Raw genomic sequence first — 16,880 nt, forward strand, 5'->3', positions numbered from 1 at the left:
ACTGCTTCTCATTAATCATAGATGATTAATCCATAGGTGAAGAGTACTGCCAAATAGATTCAGGTTAAAAATGGTTGTCAATGGCAAGGGTAGGAATAGAATGGGGGAGGGGAAAGAAACTTATAGTTAATAACCACTTTGAAAGAATCACCACCATTAAGCCTAATAATTGCACATGTCTCTTCTTAATTTCACTGGCATCCAGAACAGAAGCTTGTAAGACTATCAAAAGACATTATTGGTCTGCCCTTGTTTCATTATATCATTATGGAAAATATCTTTTCATTGTAGTTATGCTTTAAATTTTTGTTCAAGATATTTTATAGTTATTCATAAACATGTTTGGATCAGAGAAAGTAACATCAAGTTATGAACCATGTTGTGAACTGTATGTATAAACATATTTTATATTTAATCACATTCTCTTCATGGTTTAAAAGAAATATTTTAGAATTCTCTAATGGCTTAAAAACTAACTTTCTCTCCCCATTAGAATGTCATCTCTTTGGATTTGGCAAAATCTTATGACCTTCAGAACATGGAAGGAAAAGAATTAGGGTTTTTACACTGATAAGCAGTCATTTTAGATCACTTGTTCTTTAACTTTTCTACATGTACCTGTAGAAGGATTAGTAAGCATAATTTACTGATACAGAGGACTAAGTGAATACTGACTCAGGCAATTGTCTTAAACTTTCTAAAACCCTGAAGGCAGAAATGAATCAGTAGAATTCAGTACTAGTCATAAAGTCAAGTCAACTTTTTTTTTTAAAGATGAGTAAAGAATTACTTATTTATATATATTTAAAAGTGTGGCCAAACGCAATGTAAAATTCAGCATCTTAACTGTTTCTAAGTGTACAGTTCAGTAACAATATATATATTCACATGATCGTGCAACTAAACTCTAGAACTCTCTTTGCAAAACTTGTAAAATCTGATTTGTTAATTAGATCGCCTCTTGAGTTTTAGAGGCGGGCCCACCTAAAAGGGGAGCCTGAGGAAAGTTGAGGGTATGGCATATGTTTGTGAAAGGTCAAGTTTCCTTAGATATCTGTACTTCTAAACTGTGACTCAGGAAGAGCTGGGTGTCAAGGAACATGAAAGTACGAAAGCAGTTTTTTTGAAAAGAAATGAAATATATAAAAAGGAACTCTCTTGAAGTCACAGACTTGAAAAAGAGTAGTCATGGTTGCAAAGATGATCATTTCTGTATTCCCTTCGGTTTAAATGATTGGGTTATTAGAAAGTATTCAATAGGCTGTCATTCTTTGGATAATGCTATGTAAATAGTGCAACGGAATGTTGCCTGCTAGACTGGGATCCTGCCATGCCTTGGGAGCATTTGGGACAGAGACAGTTGGTAGTACTCTACCTTTTCCACTTGGGGAGTGGTGATGACTACACTCAATGGTGTACTCAGCGCATCTCATTCACCTCATCCAGAGGCAGCCCCATGGGAAAAAGTGTTCATTGGAGAGATAAAAACATTTCCATGTGTGCCATTTCTTAAATGCCTTAGAAACAGGGATGAGAGGCTATTATCACTTATTTAAAACCTAGAAACAGTTCTAGAGACAAGGAAAAACCTTTCAGTTTTAAAGCCAAGCAGCTTAGAAATCTAGTTTGAAACTAGATTTGTGTTCCCAAATGCCTACATGACTCAATTGTTCCTTCTAGTAAAATACGCCTTGCTCTCCACTGTGATCAGTGATGGATTTTTTTTTAAAGATTTTATTTAATTATTTGATAGAGAGAGAGAGCACAAGCGGGGGTAGGAGCCGAGGGAGAAGCGGGCTCCCCGCTGAACAGGAAGCCCAATGTGGGACTCGATCCCAGGACCCTGGGATCATGACCTGAGCTGAAGGCAGACACTTAATCGACTAAGCCACCCAGGTGCCCAGATCAGTGATGGGTTTTCAGTGGGTGAGAATGAGGGCTCCTTCTTCATCTGGCTAATATGATTCTAGTGAAATGAAACTAAAAGGTGGGACTTAGAGTGCAAGCCTGTTTTCTTCTGGTTTGCCTTGGGTTCCTTGATTGTATAGCAAACCTCTTAGTCGAAACTTACTGTCAAGCCCTAAGAAGTTCTACCAAGAGTTAGTATTAGAAATTGCCCCTAGTTGCACATAATGTCTCATTATGCTACTGTATCATTGAGGGTCATACCTGTCTGTCCTTGACATCTTTTTACCCTTGTGGCTTCAGAGGGCACAGAAAGAATCCTCAGTGCTGGATCTTGCTTTTGTTGTCTACCACCCCCCAAGTTTATAAGTTTTTCTGTAGTTTATTTTAATATACTTGAAAATAATTTATTAAAGTCTTGATTTTGTTGTTGGTGGTGTATATTCAAACAGCTAATGTAATCACATCAATATCGGAATGTTTGTATTACAAAGCAGCATACAAGGCTCTGGCCCAAATCAAAGTGAATTTTAGGTATTTCCAATCTATATCTAAGAAAATCTTTTTTTTTTTTTTTTTTAAGTGCCTAAACTTACCCTGCTCCAGAATCGATTGGGTTAAGGACATAGAATTAGGGGCTTATTAGTAAGGGGCTTATTAATCTAAAGGCTTCTGCTATCTGTTGTACAACTCATGAACCAGAAGATGGACTTTGAGATTTTAATCCATGTCCTTGCCTTGTTTTGAGCTGCCGCAGTGGTTGATTATGTGTCCTGCCTGGCATATGGAAATCTGCTTCTACTTAAATAAATCCGGAGGGAGCTGGAAGCACGCATGTTACGTCTTAGCTACAGCAAGGCTGGGGTACTTTAGGATTTTTTTCTTTAATGTACGTTTTGTGTTCTCACAACCCACAGTAGTAATTGGCAACTGCTCCCTAAGTTAGTTTCTATCTGGGGAAGTCATTTGGTGTTTGTTTGGTTAATGCAGGTGAATACTACATAGAAAGGCAAGAGGAGAAAAGAGGGAAAAAGACAGAATCCTTCAGGCGTGTAGGGATGTGCATTAAGAATTTCAAAGACTCTTCAAACAGATGTAGAGGGGTGGGGAAACAGCAAATTCGAAGCCTTTCAACCGTGACATTTTCTTCTAATGAAGAATAGCTGGAAAGCTGTAATTTTGAGAGTGTTGCAGTATTTTAAATAAGACACTTAGCACATTTTAAAATAGTGGTGAAATGTAAAAATTTTTTTCCATCTTAAATAGAATTAGGCATTTTGGGTCACCATCCTACTTTGATAGTTGTGGGTCTCAAAGTGAATGCCAAAGCTTTTAAACTTTAGGTGGGTTGTAGCAACATCTCTCTCTGTCCTTTATCGCCGTTGTTTACATGATATGTGAAGATATTTTTTGTCTCGTAAAGAAAACAGTGCATTTTCTTTTTCTAGTGCTTCACCAGCGACCTTGAATTAATTCTTTATTTTTATGCTTTGCAGTACATTTTTATACCTGAAATTTCTGGTAGTGTGGGCACTTGTCCTCCTGGCAGATTTTGTCCTGGAGTTCAGATTTGAATACCTGTGGCCATTTTGGCTTTTCATCAGGAGCGTCTATGATTCCTTCAGATACCAGGGACTGGTATGTTTATTAATATATTTTTCAAGTGCAAGGGGTTTAATTTTCTAAGAAAATCTTCAGAAACTGATGATAAAAAAAACCTATGATCAAATCATTTTACCCCCTCCTCTGCCATTTCAGTGAAAAGAAGGGGAGGGACAAAGACCTTGGGAGGGAGACAGAGTAGTGAAGGAGCAATGATTACCCAGTCTTACTCCGAAGTACTTCTGCAGCCCTATCACCGTGTTAGTGATTGGGTTAGAGTTAGAGCAGTGGTTCTCCAACTGTGTGGTCTCAGGGCCCCATTAAACTCTTAAAAACTACATAGGATTCTAAGAAGCTTTTATTTATCTGGATTAGATCTATCCATATTTACTCTATTAGAAATCAGAACTGAAAATGAATTTAAATGTTTATTAATTCACTTAAAAATAATAACAAACCCATTACATGTTAATGTAAATTACATTTTTAAATGAAAAATAACTATATTTTCCAAAACAAAAAAATTAGAAGATTGACTACATTTTTGCAAATGTCTTTAATGTCTGGCTTAATGGAAGACAGCTGCATTTTCATATTTGCTTCTGAACTCAGTGAATTGCAATATCACATATTATGTAGCTTCTCAAAAAAGCCACCTTAGTCCCGAGTGAATGAGCATGGAAAAGGCGGATGACATCTTAATATTGTTATGAAAGTGGTGTTGACCTGGAAGATCCACTGAAAGGATCTCAGAGACACCCCCAATCCCCCCACCGACCCTGGGAATCCCCAGGCTGTGTTTTAAAAACTACTGGATTTTAGAGCAAGGGCACAGGCTTGGGCTTGTTCCCTTGGTTGATCTTCAGTTCTCTTGTGTTCCGTGACTACACCTTAAACCTGGAACTCTTCTACTCAGAAATCCAGAGCCTCAAAAAGATGGCTTTGGGCTCATGTCCTCTTGGGAATACCTAGTGGTGTGTCCAGAGAAAGGCTGCATTATTAAAATCCTCGACATCAGCGTAATTCTTACTATCATGGTTCATTTGTGCTCCAGCAGGCTGTTCTTCAAGAATGAGGTTGTTTAGAAATGTTTTAGGAGGCGAGAGGAGACTTTTCTGTGTTAAAATGCTAGTTGTTTTAGGTAACCCGCCTGTGAAATCCAAATGAACTCCCTGGGACCCAACCTCAGCTTGTTCTGGTCCCGTTCTTCATGATTTGAGGACATAAATAGGATTACTTTTTAATATTGAATTAACCTCTGCTTTTTATATGGTGGGTTTTAAATGTTTACAATTTCTTGTTGTCACTTGTTCTATAGTTCTAGCATGCCAGTTTCAGAGGTTTTGTCCAACATGCTTTTAATAATCTGTTTGAAAAGAACAAGTTCTAAGATGTGTTTTTAATTTTGTTTTGTTTTTTTCCTTTAGGCCTTCTCAGTATTTTTTGTTTGTGTAGCATTCACGTCAAATATAATATGTCTGCTGTTCATCCCCATACAATGGCTTTTTTTTGCTGCTAGCACATATGTATGGGTTCAGTACGTATGGCACACAGGTAAGTCTCAGTGGCTTCTTAGATGGATAGAAATCTTAGATTCAAACTTTTTTAATGTAATGATTTGAGTACCTTATTTAGAGTTGAGTTTAATGTGGGCATTTTTTAAAAGATTTATTTATTTTTGCGTCCATGTGTGTGCCCGAGAGAGAGAGAGAGAGAGAGAGAGAGAGAGGGAGAGATTGCATATGAGTAGGGGGAGGGGCAGAGGGAGATGAAGACCCCCGCTGAGCAGGGAGCCTGATGCGGGACTCAGTCCCAGGACCCTGGGATCATGACCTGAGCTTAAGGCAGATGCTTAACGGACTGAGCCACCCAGGTCCCCATGTGGACACTTTTAAGTGGCCTAATAGTTTGTACCTCCAAACAGATTGTACCTTCCTAATAGATTGTACCTCTAAAATATATTTTATATTTTTTAAATTATTGAATGAAAAGTTTAAGCCTTTATGATTTGACATCTCAATTGTAGGCATTTCAATGACCAGTTCTCATTATGAAGTTTTTTTGTTTTTTTGTTTTTTTTTAAGTTGAAGTGATTTCTATTTAGGTAGACTCTAAGACAGCCATGTTCCACATAGGAAAAATGTTTCTGGAGTTTCAGCTTTGAAAGGAATGTTTGAGGTCATTTAGTTGAACCCTTATTTGGTATAAGAATCCCCACAGCATCCCTGACACATAGTGGTTTAGTCTCTGATTGAAAGGCTACAGTGACAAGGAACTCAGCTTTTGGGGCAGCTGTAATAGAAAGTTCTTCCTGATACTGAGCCAGAATTTTCCTCCTTATGCTTTTGACCCAGTACATCTTGACTGTTTGGGGTCTTGTTTATCCCTTAGAGGATATAAGGAGGCTTTCCCCCACAGGTATAGGGAAGTGTACAGAACTTTTCCTTCAGATTCAAGGGGTCTGCAGACCATCCCCTTAAGCCCCAACACAGCATCCCTGCATTATAGCCACACCAAAGGAGTGTGGTCTCCCATCCAAGGTTAACATTTCTGTAGAGATTTAAAGATACTGTCATCTCCTCTCAGGCCTTCTTGTCTGTAGGCACAACATCTCTGGGTTTATCAGCTTTTCCTTTTATATTATTTGAAGCACTTTCACCATCCTGATCTCCCTAGTTTTTAGTGGTTCTCCTCACCGAAATATGCTGTTTCTGGTATGTTCTGACTGGAGTGGAGCCACACAGTCCTCTTGCTTCTTCCTAAAGCTGTACTTCTACTGTCTCAAACTAAGATGAGATGAGATGTTTTATAGCTCCAGTCCACTGTGAAAGCCTAAGTGGGTTGCATGGGGATGTAAGGATTGGCTCTCAGAGTGTTACACTTGTCTGCAAAGCTGCATGAAACTTGATTCTTAAGCCTGGCCACAACCTGTTGGATTTTGACCACTGAGGGAGTGCCAGTTCATAAAAGCTTTCTGGAGCAGCATTCATCCTCTTCTCAGAGGTGCTAAGAGGATGATGTTGGCCCATGTAGAAGGCACAGGTCAGCTCTGTTATTTGAAGTATCCACTGTGAGCATGGGTTTCTCCATCTTTAGCACTCTGTCATATCTGACTTGATTTATAAGCTAATACAACAGTTCCTGAGTCTGCTTGCCCTCTAATTAAAGTGATTTTTTCATACTTTAATTTTTCCTTGTATTTTCTTGTCCTAGGTCTTAGTTTCAAGTGAGTTGCCATTTACACTTGTCATTCTGTCTAGGTCTCAGTTCCTCCTCCTCCTCCTCCCCCTCCTCCTCCTCCTCCTCCCCCTCCTCCTCCTCCTCCTCCTTCTTCTTCTTCCTTTTTTTTTAAGATTTATTTATTTATTCAGGGGTGAGGGGCAGAGGGAGAGAGAGAATCTCCAGCAGAGTCCCTGCTGAGCAAGGAGCCCAACATGGGGCTGGATCCCATGACCCTGAGATCATGACCTGAGCCCAAATCAAGAGTCACCTGCCTAACCTACTGAGCTGCCCAGGCACCCCATCAGTTTCTTCTTTGTCATAAGAAGGTGAAATAATTTAGATAGTGTCTAGGGGAGCCTTGTAGCTCAACAATCTGTGACTCTGGTGAACTATAATGATTTCCTAAATTACTTTAATAACGTCTTAGTAGTTTGGAAAAAACAGCTCCTATAACTGTTAACAGAACTTATTGGGAATGAGTTCAGTGGGTGACCCACAGGGCAGCAATGAAGCTAATATCGTAAGTGATACTGGCCTTTCTTGAGCCCTAGGCTGGGAAATGTTGGAATAGCTAAGTTGTGAAGTATGTTTTAATTTGGAATGATTAGTGCTCAAATAAACAAAACAAAGCAAACTTGGTGTTCTTATTGGGCTGGACAGATATAAGTACAGTTTACATAATTTGGGATTAATTTCCCTTATCACTTGTTAACATTTAAAATTCTTAAGTTTATTAGGAATCATTGATGAAATTATATATTGCCACAAAAGAAGGATTATATCATGAACCTCCTTGCTGTTAAGAGGGAAAAAAACAGAATACAAAACTGTATATATAACATGACTCATTTGCTCAAAAATATTTTCAACATGATTTTATTTTCTTATTTGGTAAGTGTAGAAATACAGGTATTTCGTCCAAAAATTTTTTTTTCTGTAATATGCTTATTACATGTATGATAACTTTAGAAATTAATACAGGGAGTTAGAGAACATAAATTTTTGAAAATGCATTTTATTTTTTTATTTTTTATTTATTTTTTTGTGTAATAATTTTCTATTATGTTATGTTAGTCACCATACAGTATATCCCTAATTTTTGATATAGTGTTCCATGATTCATTACTTGCGTATAACACCCAGTGCACCATGCAATATGTGCCCTCCTTAATACCCATCACCGGCCTTTCCCGATCCCCCACCCTCCTCCTCTCTGAAGCCCTCAGTTTGTTTCCCAGTGTCCACAGTCTGTCCTGGTTCATTCCCCCTTCTATTTGTCCCCCCTTCATTCTTCCTTTTCTTCTCCTACCAATCTTCCTATTTCTTATGTTCCATAAATGAGTGAAACCATATGATAATTGTCTTTCTCTGCTTGACTTATTTCACTTAGCATTATCTCCTCCAGTTCTGTCCGTGTTGCTGCAAATGTTGTGAAATCGTTCTTTTCGATGGCTGAGTAATATTCGGTTGTACATATGGACCACATCTTCTTAATCCAGTCATCTGTTGAAGGGCATCTCGGCTGCTTCCACAAAATGCATTTTAAAATTAATTTGAAAATACATTATCCAAGGGGTTGCTGTTTGTCTTCATACACTGTGAAAATGCCCCTTTTTTTGTATGTTAAATCTATAAGAATGGTTGAGGCCATTTGCTGCCTTCACAGAGCTTTTAGCGTTTTCTTACTGCACAGACAGGTCTAAGGGGATTTAAGTTCTCCTTAGGAGCAGACCCAGTATTATCTCTGTGAACTTGGACCCAATTTGTATAAACTTCGGGCCTTACTTTACTCTTCAGTATGACAAGGAGGTTGGACTAAATGATCTTTGTAGTTCCAAAATGCTGTGATTTTTCTTTTGTTTCATACCAAAGATCCTTAGTAAAAAGCCATTTTGTCCTTCAGATCACTGATTTCCCTCCCCTGACTCCCTATTCTCTCTTCTATAACTCGCTTGCCTTAAATAGTCTCAAAGGAGCTCTTTCCAGAGTTTCTGGACCTCATGCCTATGTAGTACATCTTCATTAAAAAAAAAAAAAATCCCATTATTAATCATGTCCTGAGATAGACCTAGCCTACAGATTTGACTGTAAAAAATCAATGAAAATTACCTCATTATTTGTATCTTATTTATTCTGTTGCAAGTTGCTTTTTCCTCCCTTGAAAATTGTTTTTATTTTTTATTTATTTTTTTAAAAAGATTTTATTTATTTGTCAGAGAGAGAGAGAACGCGCACAAGCAGGGGGAACAACAGGCAGAGAGAGAAGCAGCCTGCTTGCTGAGCAGGGAGCCCAGTGCCGGGCTCGATCCCAGGACCCTGGGATCATGACCTGAGCTGAAGGCAGACACTTAACTGACTGAACCACCCAGGCACTCCTGTAAATTGTTTTTAATTATAAAATAAATATAAGCTTATAGTTAAGAAAAAAAATTTGTAGAACAGGTGTGCCTGGGTGGCTCAGATGGTTAAGCGTCTGCCTTTGGCTCAGGTCAGGATCTCCAGGTCTTGGGATTGAGCCCCTCGTCTGTCCCTCCAGCTGGCTCCCAGCTCAGTGGGGAGTCTGCTTCTCCCTCTCCCTCTGCCTCTCCCCCTGCTCGTGCTCTCTCTGTCTCTCTCAAATGGATAAATAAAATCTTTAAAAAAAATTGTAGGACAGAACTTAGTGTTAGAAACATTTCTTTGTGTAATAACTCATTCTTCAGAATTTTTTTTAACATATAATGTTAGTACAGATCATTCTTTTGAAAAGCTGCATCATATTTCATTATACAGATTCATCATAAATAGTTCTCTATTGATACACATTTAAAATGATTCTACATTTTTGCTATTGCAAATAATAATACAATGAATATTCTTATACATTTATTCCAGGGCTTTTATTTCTATAGGGCATATTCCTGGAATTTGGAATTTCTGGGTCAAATGTATAATGTTTTAAATTTAATTATACTGACAAACTGCCTTCTAAAAATGTTGCCCCGATTTATATTTCTGCCAAGTATGAGAATGATACCCTTTGCCTTACCCTCCCTGTATTACCTGTCTTTTAAATTTTTGCTTATCTGGCAGGTTAAAAAAAATGGAATCTCATTTTTGAAACATTTGTATCTCCCTAATCAGTGGTGAAGTTGAACATCTTTTCATATGTTTTTTAGCCATCTATATTTTTCTTTTATAACTTGCAAATTCTTTTCTTCAGTTGCCTTTTTATTGATTTGTGGGAGCTCTTTGTATGATAGGGCTGTGACTCCTTTCTTTTACATATTGTAAATATTTTTTGCCAAAATGTTTCTCTTATTTTTATCTGTGATTCCATTGCATCTTTTGTCATATAAAAGCTTTCAGTTTGGATTATATTCCTTTTTTTTTTTTTAAGTTATATTTATTTATTTTTAGAGAGAGAGAGAATGTGAGTTAGAGTACGGGTAGTGAGTAGAGGCGGGTAGAGGAATAGGGAGAGAAAATCTCAATCAGACTCTCTCTGCTCAGCACAGAGCCCGACATGGGGTTTGATCTCACAGCCCTGAGATCATTACCTGAGACAAAATCAAGAGTTGGACGCTTAACCGCCTGAGCCACCCACGTGCCCCTGGATCATATTGCTTTTTAACTAGTTTGAAAGCCTTCGTGAAAGTTACTGTAGTTGAGATAACAAAGTGATGGTTGCCAGAGGGAAGGAGCATAGGGGGAGGGGCAAAATGGGTGAAGGGGAGTGGGAGCTACAGGATTCCAGTTATGGAGTGAGTAAGTCACAGGAGTAAAAGGCGCGGCATAGGGAACACAGCCAGTGATATTGTAATAGGGTTGTGTGGTGACAGATGGTAACTACACTGTGGTGAGCACAGCATAACATATAGGGAAGTTGAATCACTATGTTGTACACATGAAACGAATGTAACGTTGTATGTCAACTGTACTCAAAAAAAAAAATAAAAAGAAAGTTACTGTAGTTGAACTAGTCTCCCAGACAACCCATCTGTTATGTTAGTTTAATGTATCACTGATGCTTGTCTCTCTGCTGCTTTCCCACAGAAAGGGGAGTGTGTTTGCCCACAGTGTCCCTCTGGATACTCTTTGTTTATATTGAAGCAGCAATTAGATTTAAAGATCTCAAAAATTTTCATGTAGACCTTTGTCGTCCATTTGCTGCGCACTGGTGAGTATTACGTGTATTCTTAACCTATAATTCAGTTCAGTGTGTTCAGTGTAGAATGGTAAGTCCAATTAGAAATTTTGTTCTTAGAGATTTTACACGAACCCGGAAGACAACATAACATAGTGGTGAAGAGCTTGAGCCCTCTGTTCAGGCAGATGAGTGTTTGAACCCTGGCTCTTTCCCTAACAGCGTTGTTGCCCTGGACGTGTCACCCTCTGAGTCTTAGCTCTCCCACCCTTGTTTTAGGGACCTGTCTTGTGGGTCATGGGAAAGATGAAATGAGGGATATATGTGAACTATTTAACTTAATTTCAAGCACAAAGGTGTCTGATAAATGTTATCTATTTTTATTATAATCAGATAATGATTCTAAAATGCCTTGATGAAATGTATGGCTATTTCTTGAAGCTTAAATGAACTGACTTAATTTTTGCTAATATTTATGACAGAAACCAAAATAAACAGGGATCAACTAAAAAGATACAGTTTCCAATGTTTTAAAGTCTTTTCACAAGCAAGTGAATTAAATAAACTTGGTCAATAAAACTTGTCACTTAAATATCTAGTGAGATCACATTTAGACTAATTATAATTTGTAGTTTGAATATTAATGAAGCTTAATATGAGTTTTGACAGTGCAGAGGCTTTGAAATGATATTAGACAGATTGATGAGTTGAATGAAAATATTTCAACTTTTTGTTCCAGAAGTTAGAGTTATGAGTGCAGCTGGTTTAACTTGGTAGTACAAAACAAATATTGGCACTGGTAATGTCAATACTTACCTAAATGATTCTTGAATTTATGTATGACAGAGTATTTATGAACTGATTTTTCAGGAGCAGCTGGTTGAAAATACCCCTCAGGCAGCAAGAATAAAGTAGTCACCCGGATTTCACCCTGGCTGTGGTATTAAAAATGAATATGTGTCCCTTTTGATTTTCTAACACTTACGATGTTTACTTATGCCCACTCATAAAATCTCCACCCTGTTAGTTCTTAAAAGCATACAGATGCCCAAGTTCTAGAAATGCACAGGGGAGTTCGGTGTTAATCAGAGACAGTAGCCACTATATCCAGCAGTCACTGGGTTAAGTTCTTGAGTGTGGTGGGCAGCCTCTGTGGCCTAGCAGTCCTGCTGCTCCCTGAGGGTGTGTTCTGTGTGCCGGCTGCCTCTCATTTCCACAGCAGACATCACATATATTTCTGTGTTTACTAAGCGCTCTAATACCATCATCAGCTAGAATTTCTTTCTTAATTTCAGTCCGAGGTGACCTCATGGGCTCGATGCGTGTGTTTGTTTTTTACTGGCAATTACTGGCTAGATTTTCTTCTTTCTAGTATTGGGTACCCTGTGGTGACTTTGGGCTTTGGCTTCAAAAGTTATGTAAGCTACAAAATGCGGTTAAGGAAGCAGAAGGAAGTGCAAAAAGAGAACGAATTTTACATGCAGCTTCTTCAGCAAGCTCTCCCGCCAGAGCAGCAGATGCTGCAGAAGCAAGAAAAAGAGGCCGAGGAAGGTAGGTCTTTACCCTGAAGTTGTGTTGGCTCAGTAGATTAGTCATAATTTTGTCTATCAGTAGATTTTTTTTTTCCGCTGGCAGAGTTGGTAGGACTTTGGAAAATGACCAAGGATTTTCCTGTTTTCTGGTGTTTCCTTTCAGGGCCATTGCTTTGTTTGGTCATGAAATACAGGGTGTGGGGGTTTTCTACCTGGTGTCTGAAGACCATGTGCTTTTACTACGTTTATTTTATTTTATTATTTTTATATATCTTATTTTTATAGCTTATTTTATTTTTCAATATTTTATCTGTTATAAATATTTTAAAATGTTTATTCTCAGTAGCAAGGATATATAACTCTGTGAGTTTGTAATTGAGGCAAGCCAAGAACCAAAGTATAAGCAAGATCGAGAGGTAGACAGAAACAATTGTTTTATAAGTTAAAATTCTCCTGAATAGACCTGGTGGGTCCAGGTCCCATTCTAAATAGCTCATGTAATGCAAGGTAGATCTTCAAGTGAACTTTTTCTAACAGGATCTCTCTAATGAGCATATATCCAATTCAGGAGATGAATTGACAGCAGTATCAGTTTTCTTTGGTTTGAGAGTTGGAAGTTTGGAGTCATGTTTTTAGTTGATAATATACCAAAATCTTATTCTCTGGTATGGTGCAAAAAATCTCTCTTCAAGTAGACTTGGACACACTGAAATGTGCAGACCTCATATGGGAAATTCTTTTTGAGTGGTCTAGTAAATGACAGATTTCTTACCTTAATGCTAGAGTCAAGAAAAGGATAATGCCCTATATCCTAACATCACACCTCCTATTTTGTTTCATTTAATCGCTGTCTTTTCAGTAAAGTTATTAACAGTTTGGTTAGCGTCTCTTAAATGGCCTCTTAAGAGTCTGACCTGCCTGTGTCCTCTTTATCCCAGCGATAGACACATTTGATTTGACTGATAAGTATGATTTAATTATAAAATCCTCATCTTCTTTTCAAGGCCAAAACTATAGGCTTGGTGCTTATAAATGGTGGTGATTTTCTAAATGTGCAGCTTCTCAAATTTACCTGGATTTGCTTCTTGAAGTTAGCATGATGTTGGTGTGGTTTTTGCTTCTCAGTGAGTTTGCAAATTGATATAGTGGGTTTCTAAGCATAGATAATGCAGTCTGTTGAATCGATCTGTGCTGTGTTTTTATACAACTAAATATTCCGGTGTGGGTTTTTTTGTTTGTTGGTTTGTTTTTGGTATTGTAGCAGCCAAAGGATTGCCTGATATGGATTCCTCGATCCTTATACACCACAACGGAGGTATCCCAGCCAACAAAAAACTCTCCACAACTTTGCCAGAGATAGAATACCGAGAAAAAGGGAAAGAAAAGGACAAGGATGCCAAAAAACACAACCTTGGAATAAATAACAACAATATTCTACAACCTGTAGACTCGAAAATACAAGAAATTGAGTATATGGAAAACCATATCAATAGTAAAAGATTAAATAATGATCTTGTGGGAAGTACAGAAAATCTCTTGAAAGAGGACTCATGCACTGCTTCCTCAAAAAATTACAAAAACGCCAGTGGAGTTGTGAACTCCTCACCTCGCAGTCATAGCGCCACAAATGGGAGCATTCCTTCCTCATCTAGTAAAAACGAGAAGAAGCAAAAATGCACGAGCAAGAGCCCAAGTACACACAAGGACTTAATGGAAAACTGTATTCCTAACAACCAGCTAAGCAAACCAGATGCACTGGTAAGGTAAGTGCGTGCTGTGTCCTCACCACCACTTTCCAGTAAAGCTGACTTAGGTCTTGAAAAACAGACACTTCCATATGGGCCTGTGGGCCTTGTTTGTGATCAGATACTGTGACTATGAACTCTGTGGGATTTGGCATTTTAGTGTTTATCTCATGTGGCTTGGTTGGCTCCCTGGTGCCATTGTCCTGAACCATTGACTCCAGCTCTTTCCAGTGTCCGGAGTAAGAGGTGACAGTGGTATCTTTGCACGTTTGACCAATTTCCATGTAACTTGATTCTTCCTGTGGTGTTGAGAGACATACCTGTAGTCCTGGTGCTTTTCTTTTTTTCTTTTTTCTTTTATTTTTTTTAAAGATTTTATTTATTTATTTGACAGAGAGAGAGGCAGCGAGAGAGGGAACACAAGCAGGGGGAGTGGGAGAGGGAGAAGCAGGCTTCCCGCTGAGCAGGGAGCCCGATGCAGGGCTCAATCCCAGAATGCTGGGATCATGACCTGAGCTGAAGGCAGACGCTTAACGACTGAGCCACCCAGGCGCCCCATCCTGGTCCTTTTCTGTTTGCATATCCAAAGTTCTTATGGCATAGACACAGAGCAAAGAGTCCATGTCCTGTTCGTGCACAGCTCTTTGTCAGAAAGTTACAAAAGGTGGGGTGCACTGGGTGTGGAGAAAGTTGTCCTTACCACCTTGTGCTTTTTTTTGTTATTCCACTAAAAATGTGAATTAGGCCCCAGATAACTCTGGGAAAATTAGGTTTGAAAAGTAATTTCTAAAAATCTCATAGGTAAATACAACGTTAGACTTAAATTTTAATCAGAAAGCTTCCTTTTCCCATCTTTAGGTAAAAGAAAAACATTGTTGGATTACCTTGACTAGCTCAGCCTTAATTTTTCTGTTTTTTTTTTCTTTTTTTTTTTTATTTTCTAAAATACACATATGTTCATCTTACCTTGGATCTTTCAGTTTGGAAACTGGGATCTGAACTGGAGCTTTTTTTCTCTGTAACTCAAGAGGACAGTTGTAACTCCCTCCCTCCGCTAAGTTAGCTTATATGCCCCTTCCTTTGGCTTAATTCAGAGCGATTTATTCTAGGAGGGAAGGTTTCTAGCATTATAAATTATATGAACTAGATTATTAATTTGTCTTAATTTTCTGGCTGGCAGCTAGATTAAGGGAAACATGCTTGGGTTCTACCACTAAAGGCTCTAGAGGTTTCAGCCCCTGGCCACTTTTAGAAGCTGCCAGGCTGGCATCCACATCTGTCCATTATGACATTCTGTCCATGATGCCCTGCAGAGAAAACGCTCAGCAGAGAACCCTCCTCCAGGTACCCACAGGAGAAAGACCAATTAGTTGACCTTCTATTTCAAAGGAAATGTCCCACAAATTTACTATATGCTGTAAACAAAACATGTGCCCCAAGCTTTTTAATATCCTTTCTCCTACACAGTTTTAATAATAACAGTCAAGGCAAAACAATTTTCCTCTTGGTTATTTCAGAGAGAGCAGACGAGGCTCAGTCTTATGACGGCATCTCACGTGGGCCACAGTTACAATGTTGATTGCCTCTACCACCTAATCTGCCTTTAGTAAAGAAGTTCAGGGACTCAGATGGCCAGTTCTCCTGTGCGTGGGTCCAGTGCCCCCACGTCTCATCCTGGGTTGTATGCCTCTTCCCGTGGTCACTAACGTGTACTCTGATGTGCCTTGATCTGGAAGGCCCAAGATAGTAATTCTGTTTTAGGGACTACCTGTTGTCAAATACATAAGTAGAAAATATTATATTTAAGTAGTTTTATAAGCTTCCATAGAATTATTTTCAACTTCTAACGTATTCTAAAAAATAAGGAGATGATATAAATATCTGACAACAGGGGAGAAGTTTAAATAAAATATGGTCCATCCATTTGATGGACTTTTAATATAGACATTACAAAGTCACATTTTTGAACCATAATATTAAACAATATAGGGAAGGGCTCATGACATAATAATGAAGAAAGGAGAAAGCAATTTTATCAACATCTTTTTTTTTCCTAATAGACACAGAAAAATAATTTAGAGTGAAAGGAACTAAAATGATAACAATAGTTATTACCTCATGATAGTATTGGGGCTTTAATTTTTCTTTTTACATTCATGCATTTTCCAGTTTTTCTAAGATGAACGACAATGGAAGTTTATAAAAAGAAGAGTATGTGAGCAAATTATTCAGCTTGGTTGTAGGAGGCCTTATCACATTTCCTCTCGCCCTTCTTGGCTATCTCCCGTTTCCTCTTGTTTGACTTCATGTATGCTTTGATGGATATTAGTAAGACTGTAACTGGTCCAAACCTGACATGTTCGAGTTGTTAGCTTGAGAATGGGGTTGTTATCTTGAGATGGAGAGGGGCTGGATGCAGCGCCTGGTAAGGCTCCTTCTGATGCAGGCGTTCGAGGGCTGACAGTGTGTATGCGAGCCCTTTGCTACTGCAGACACACCCAGGATTGTGTATGAGCCAGGCTGGCTGTTGGGAGAAGACTGATCTAATGCTTCCTGTTTTATAAATGTTTTTTTTTAAAAATCATTTGAAAAACCAGTACTGTATTATTAATAGTTAATTAATTGCAAAACATTCTATAGGTATCATTCTGTAGGTATCGTGGTTGAGAGCTGCTATATTTGAGGAACCAATTCTGTGACTTCTGGGGGAAGAATTCATCAGTACCACTTTCAGGTAGAATTCTTGTA

At 38.4% G+C, this 16,880-nt stretch overlaps 1 protein-coding gene across 1 annotated transcript in view; it reads left to right on the top strand.

Annotated features, from left to right (window-relative positions):
* The window catches only part of MACO1 (macoilin 1), a 59,330-nt gene that overhangs the window by 11,142 nt on the left and 31,308 nt on the right, over nt 1-16,880 (top strand). Inside the window, exons 2-6 of the mRNA XM_040619009.1 lie at nt 3,402-3,543; nt 4,935-5,061; nt 10,765-10,888; nt 12,228-12,406; nt 13,649-14,150. Coding sequence (XP_040474943.1) covers nt 3,402-3,543; nt 4,935-5,061; nt 10,765-10,888; nt 12,228-12,406; nt 13,649-14,150 — 1,074 coding nt within the window. The remainder of the gene's footprint in view (nt 1-3,401; nt 3,544-4,934; nt 5,062-10,764; nt 10,889-12,227; nt 12,407-13,648; nt 14,151-16,880) is intronic.

The sequence above is a fragment of the Ursus maritimus genome, unplaced genomic scaffold, assembly GCF_017311325.1.
Source record: "Ursus maritimus isolate PB19 unplaced genomic scaffold, ASM1731132v1 scaffold_32, whole genome shotgun sequence".
Taxonomy (NCBI): domain Eukaryota; kingdom Metazoa; phylum Chordata; class Mammalia; order Carnivora; family Ursidae; genus Ursus; species Ursus maritimus.